The sequence below is a fragment of the Nannobrachium achirus genome, assembly GCF_963921795.1.
Source record: "Nannobrachium achirus genome assembly, chromosome: 2".
NCBI classification, from domain to species: domain Eukaryota; kingdom Metazoa; phylum Chordata; class Actinopteri; order Myctophiformes; family Myctophidae; genus Nannobrachium; species Nannobrachium achirus.
Window position 1 is genome coordinate 70543250 of NC_137811.1, and position 6979 is coordinate 70550228.

At 43.4% G+C, this 6979-nt stretch overlaps 1 protein-coding gene across 1 annotated transcript; it reads left to right on the top strand.

Annotated features, from left to right (window-relative positions):
• Positions 1-5851: 5851 nt before the first annotated feature.
• Positions 5852-6979, top strand: LOC308295474 (actin, cytoplasmic 1-like; the record flags this gene model as incomplete). The annotated part of the gene is made up of 1 exon (XM_080738524.1): positions 5852-6979. The coding sequence occupies one exon, from the start codon at positions 5852-5854 to the stop codon at positions 6977-6979; it is 1128 nt and encodes a 375-aa protein (XP_080594650.1).

Genomic DNA, 6979 nt, shown 5'->3' on the forward strand with positions numbered 1-6979 from the left:
ATGGTGGCCATGGCCTCCCTGAAATTCCTGCCCTGGAGTTTTAATGTTTGCTTCAGGTTAAGTTTAGCAAACTAAAGACATTAATTCAAGAAATTAAAACAAATATCTAGCCTAACAAAAGGCAATGTAATGCCTCTGAACTTGGGACTTTCTGTTGCATTATTGCACATACTAGGTATAGCTTTAGTGCAATAGTAATATTAGGCCTGTTACCATTCAGGATGGAAATAAAATTGTCCTCTTGGAGAGAGTTTCATGAGGGATTACTGGTGGTCATTTTAAGCCAATCAGAAAAGGGTACCAGTTTAAATTTCATAGTTACAGTTCCAATTTTGTCTGCTCATTTCTTAGTACCATCACTTTCATCTTCACTTGATTACTCTGTATTTTATGCAAATTCTCTCCTGATTGGATAAAAGGGCTATCCCGACATGATATTGACAATAGATTAAAGACAAATCTTACTATGCTATGAATAAAATGTAAATAAGGTCTTAAAATGCTAAAATAAGAGACGCTGAGGAAGGCTACAGGCTGAAACCGGTCCGTCTACAGACACGTGAGACTCCTGTTGTGCTAAATGAATAAATAAAACGACAAGAAAGAAACTACTTTAGAGAGTGTGGATATCCCCTTCTTTCCTGATCTGTGTTGATCACATATGACTATTATAGAGATGTGTTGGCCTACTGATGTATGTAATGTTTGGACAAAATCTTTAATAGTAATATCAAGAAATGTGTTTTGCCCATGTGAATCATTTAGGGCAGAGGTTCGAACTCTGGTATCCAGAGAGTGTGTGTGCACAGTTTCACGTTGATCAGGCCAAAGGTGCCGGAGATTAGCTGTCCACAGACCATTGGTTGGATGTACGGAGGCAGGGGCGTCACTAGGGGTTAATTATTTTATACTTTAGCTATTGAAAAATAGCAGATATACAAGCTCACAGCGCGGCACCGAGTGCCGCGCTGCGAGCTTGTAGATCTGCTATTTTTGAAAAGTCGTGAAAATGTGTGCAAATCTTTGAATATATGTATTTTTTAAGCGAACATTTGTTAACTGAAAGTTTGCTTCTGGGTGGGTCCCTGGAACTCAATATTTTGAGATGGGGTTCCGTGCCAAATACATACCATTTTGGGGGTCCTTTACATGAAAAGGTTTGAGCTCCACTGACATAGAAGCACATTTCTAAAGTGACAATTTAAGGACGTTTTGATACCTCTGAAATGACAAATGAAATTGTTGGCCAAATTGTCAAATATTAGAGGCAGAAATGGCTGATCTACATGCTCACATGATCTACATGCTCACATGATCTACATGCTCACAACGGCTCGCAACGCGAGGCGTTGTGAGCATGTAGATCGGCTATTTTCACAATAGAACCATGTTACACAAAATGTAACGCCTCAACTCTTAGTGCTCGTCAGGGTGGGGGGGTCCCCAGTTAAAATATGATTATTTTGGGGGTCGCGGTCTGAAAAGGTTGAGAACCACTGATTTAGGGGGTTAGAAGTGGAAATGGTCTCAACACGTGTCAGTATTCTCAACGCACATTTGCGAACCTCCGTAAATTTTTTAAAGCTGGTTTCAGTTTAGATGAATGATGAACCTTGCCGGATAAAGGAGGCGCAAAACAAACAAAAAGGAAATAAAATAATCTAACATGATGTTGTACATCTGTTCTTTCCCTTCTTTAGAACCTCTCGTTTCATTAACTGTCATGTAGTCTTTTGTACAGAGCAGATTGGACTTCTATGTAGAAGACTGACTTTTGTGAAATAAACGTAACTTATTGCTGCATTTTAATCCCTGGCATGGTCTGTTTTTTTTTTGTCTGCATTAATTGTTCATATGATTCAAATTTATAATTTAATTTTACTTTCTTTTTTTTATGAAGCATTGTGCGTCATATATTTGTATTTCATTGATATTTTCTGAATATTCCATGTTTGTTCATGGGTGAACCAGCCTGCCTTGACTGAGGGGATCCTAATGCCAGGAGACCATCCCTCCACCTGGAGCTCGGTCTGCCCGGTTGGCCTCCTCCCAGCTGGGCAGCTCTGCAATACAACTCTGCTTTCTGCACAATGTATACCAGTGGTTCTGCTTTCAGAACAATGTAGACCAGTGGTTCTGCTTTCAGAACAATGTAGACCAGTGGTTCTGCTTTCAGAACAATGTAGACCAGTGGTTCCCAAACGTTTTTAGATATGTGACTCACGAATAAGTATTACCAAAAAAAGGCAGTATAAAGCAGGCTTGAAATTTTGTTATTTTGGGGCAAGGCCACTTGGCCTTTAGTGTTGTAAAAATATTTAGGGCACAAGGCCATCAAATACATCTTAGTCCATTGAAATAATTTAATTTAAGGGTTAAGGATTATTTTATATGTAGACTATTAGCAGTGAAATACATATTTACAATGTGATTCATGCTCAGCCCTGCACCAATCAAAGGCACTGGATTGGTTTAAAGATGGGGACTTGGGTGAGTTATGAATTCAGATTCTCAACAAAAGGCAATGGTGTCTACATCAGAGAGAGACAGGAGAAAGTGGTACAGTCAGCTGGGGAATTAAAGGGATCCCTGTCTTACTCTTAATGCATTACCAGTAAGACTCCCTAATCGGGAGAGCAGCGTGATTTTAGGGCAAAATGTGTTAAAGAAATCGGCCTGATGGTGGCGCTATATGGGACAGATCCATGTGATGAGATGAGTGTTGACTACCGATTTGTGTGATTTTAGGGCAAAATCTGTAGGAGCAGTGTCGAAAAATGTTTGAAAAAAAAAATCGGCCTGAAGGTGGCGCTAAATGGGACAGATCCATGTTGATGACATGAGTGTAGAGCAAGTGTGTACCGATTTGCGTGATTTTAGGGCAAAATGTGTAAGAGCAGTGTCCAAAAATGTGTTTGAAGAAATCGGCCTGATGACCAATATATTTTAAATATACTTCTAATAGCTAATCTTTCACTCAATAGGGGAAATGCCTGTCACAAGTTGATGTCATAAAACCATGTGTGGTCTATCCCTATGGAATTTATGGCATGCATGTGAAAATAAAAAACAAATGTAATACTTCCTATGGTTAATATGAGCATCAAATCAATATTTCAAGAGTGTGAGTGTGTGTGTGTGTGTGTGTGTGTGTGTGTGTGTGTGTGTGTGTGTGTGTGTGTGTGTGTGTGTGTGTGTGTGTGTGTGTGTGTGTGTGTGTGTGTGTGGCCAAACTGAGGGGCATGCCGGCCATGGCCTCCCTGAAATTCCTGCCCTGGAGTTTTAATGTAATTTTGCTTCAGGTTAAGTTTAGCAAACTAAAGACATTAATTCAAGAAATTAAAACAAATATCTAGCCTAACAAAAGGCAATGTAATGCCTCTGAACTTGGGACTTTCTGTTGCATTATTGCACATACTAGGTTAGCTTTAATGCAATAGTAATATTAGGCCTGTTACCATTCAGGATGGAAATAAAATTGTCCTCTTGGAGAGAGTTTCATGAGGGATTACTGGTGGTCATTTTAAGCCAATCAGAAAAGGGTACCAGTTTAAATTTCATAGTTACAGTTCCAATTTTGTCTGCTCATTTCTTAGTACCATCACTTTCATCTTCACTTGATTACTCTGTATTTTATGCAAATTCTCTCCTGATTGGATAAAAGGGCTATCCCGACATGATATTGACAATAGATTAAAGACAAATCTTACTATGCTATGAATAAAATGTAAATAAGGTCTTAGAATGCTAAAATAAGAGACGCTGAGGAAGGCTACAGGCTGAAACCGGTCCGTCTACAGACACGTGAGACTCCTGTTGTGCTAAATGAATAAATAAAACGACAAGAAAGAAACTACTTTAGAGAGTGTGGATATCCCCTTCTTTCCTGATCTGTGTTGATCACATATGACTATTATAGAGATGTGTTGGCCTACTGATTTATGTAATGTTTGGACAAAATCTTTAATAGTAATATCAAGAAATGTGTTTTGCCCATGTGAATCATTTAGGGCAGAGGTTCTACTCTGGTATCCAGAGAGTGTGTGTGCACAGTTTCACGTTGATCAGGCCAATGGTGCCGGAGATTAGCTGTCCACAGACGATTGGTTGGATGTACGGAGACAGGGGCGTCACTAGGGGTAGGAAAGTGGGACTGAGTTACTAGGGCCCAAGGTGGTGGAGGGGCCTTAATTATTTTATACTTTAGCTATTGAAAAATAGCAGATATACAAGCTCACAGTGCGGCACCGAGTGCCGCGCTGCGAGCTTGTAGATCTGCTATTTTTGAAAAGTCGTGAAAATGTGTGCAAATCTTTGAATATATGTATTTTTGAAGCGAACATTTGTTAACTGAAATTTTGCTTCTGCGGGTGGGTCCCTGGAACTCAATATTTTGAGATGGGGTTCCGTGCCAAATACATACCATTTTGGGGGTCCTTTACATGAAAAGGTTTGAGCTCCACTGACATAGAAACACAGGTTTTTCAAAAAAAAACCTCAGAAGGATTTGAAATATTCAAAGATTTTCATGATTTTTCAAAAATAGCAGATCTACAAGCTCGCAGCGCGGCACTCGGTGCCGCGCTGTGAGCTTGTATATCTGCTATTTTTCAATAGTTAAAGCACAGGGGCCCGCAGTGAATCCTTGTACCCGGGGCCCAGAATTTGGTGCGACACCCCTGTACGGAGGGACAGGGTGCAAGACATAGGGTGCGTTCGGAAACCCGCACCGAGTGTGTGCTCGGTGTAGTGAGTGCAGTGGGCGTGACGTTGGAGAGTGCGTTCAGTGTGGCTTATTTACGAACGACCAGTTTTAACAGGGAGCTGTGTGCTTTTTCACTCTGAACTCTGAAGGCTAAACTTTCTGAAAAGCAGCAGTTGCTAAGTATGCTAACGTAACATTGACATTGAAAGGAGATGTAATTCATAGCATTGGCATACCTGCTGTTAGTTTACACGTTAATGTGTGTGAAACTATCAAGGCCAAACGACCAATTAAGCTGCAAATGCTGCATTTTGCGGTAATGTCCTCCATTGTTCACAGCTGAGAAGCGTTCGAGACATGGCTATGAAAACCAACCAATCAGAACACCGAACCACCGCACCACACCGCCTAACCCCATCTTCTGAGTAGGGTTGGTGAGTGCGTGCACTCAACACACCAGTGCGCCGCGCACTGGATTTCCGAACGACAACGCACCAAGTGCACCGAATAAACGAACGACAACATGGCACACCAATGCGTTGAGTGCGCATTTCCGAACGCGCCCATAGTCTCGGCCACGGTCAACCCCTTCGGCCTGCCGGAGACAATGATGAGATATCCATAAAAATAAAGTGAAGTGAGTTAATTTACTTTGAGTTAAACTTTGAGTGCTTTATGCGAAGATGTAGCCCAGATGTAGGCCAAGCTTCGTGTCCCGTGCAGCTTGGCCAATGTGGAGGGAGCCGCAGATGTTGTCGGCAGTTCTGGCGACGCCGCGGCTGCTGCCGCTGCCGGAGAATGCACTCACTCCTTCTGCCAATGTGACCCTGGGCGTACAACAAACTTTGGACAAAGCCAGATGTTGGAGCTTAGCTTAAATAATGATAACCATTAAAAATGTTCCAGTTGGTTTGTAACCTTTAACTTAATAGTGATTTTCTGCTCTGGCATGACACACTTGGGCAAGCATGGACAATTGGACATTCACATGACGTCATGGTGAAGTCACCGACCGGTATATTTAAACTCCTCTCATATCACAGCACAGATATTGGTATAGAACGCAGATAAAAGAGCCTTGGAATAAATCTTTTAACTTGAAACGGGTTCAAACAGAGCAGAACACCACCTAACCAAAGTTCAGTCATGGATGATGACGTCCTTGCACTGGTCATTGACAATGGCTCAGGAATGTGCAAAGCTGGCTTCGCTGGGGACGACACGCCTCGCGCCGTCTTCCCCTCCATCGTCGGTCGTGCCAGGCACCAGGGAGTGATGCTGGGCATGGCCCAGAAGGACAGCTATGTGGGGGACGAAGCCCAGAGCAAGAGAGGCATCCTAACGCTGAAGTATCCCATAGAGCACGGAATTGTCACCAACTGGGATGACATGGAGAAGATCTGGCACCACACATTCTACAATGAGCTGAGGATCACCCCTGAAGACTACAGCATCCTGCTCACAGAGGCCCCCCTGAACCCCAAAGCCAACAGGGAGAAGATGACCCAGATCATGTTTGAGACCTTCAACACTCAAGCTATGTACGTTGCCATCCAGGCAGTGTTGTCCCTGTATGCCTCCGGTCGTAACACCGGTATTGTCATGGACTCCGGCGATGGTGTGACCCACACTGTGCCCATCTATGAGGGCCACGCCCTTCCTCACGCCATCCTGCGTTTGGACCTGGCTGGACGCGACCTCACAAGCTACCTCATGAAGATCATGACAGAGCGGGGTTACTCTTTCACCACCACAGCCGAGAGGGAAATTGTGCGTGACATCAAGGAGAATCTGTGTTACGTTGCCCTGGACTTTGAGCAGGAGATGGGCACCGCTGCCTCCTCTTCCTCCATAGAGAAGAGCTATGAGCTGCCTGACGGAGTGGTCATCACCATTGGCAATGAAAGATTCCGTTGTCCAGAGGCTCTCTTCCAGCCTAACTTCCTTGGTTTGGAGACCGCCGGTATCCACGAGACCACCTACAACAGCATCATGAAGTGTGATATCGACATCCGTAAGGACTTGTATGCCAACATTGTGCTGTCTGGAGGTACCACCATGTACCAAGGAATTTCTGACAGGATGCAGAAGGAGATCACAGCCCTGGCCCCATCCACCATGAAGATCAAGATCATCGCCCCGCCAGAGCGCAAGTTCTCCGTCTGGATCGGAGGTTCCATCCTGGCCTCCTTGTCCACCTTCCAGCAGATGTGGATCAGCAAACAAGAATACGATGAGTCTGGACCTTCTATTGTCCACCGCAAATGCTTTTAA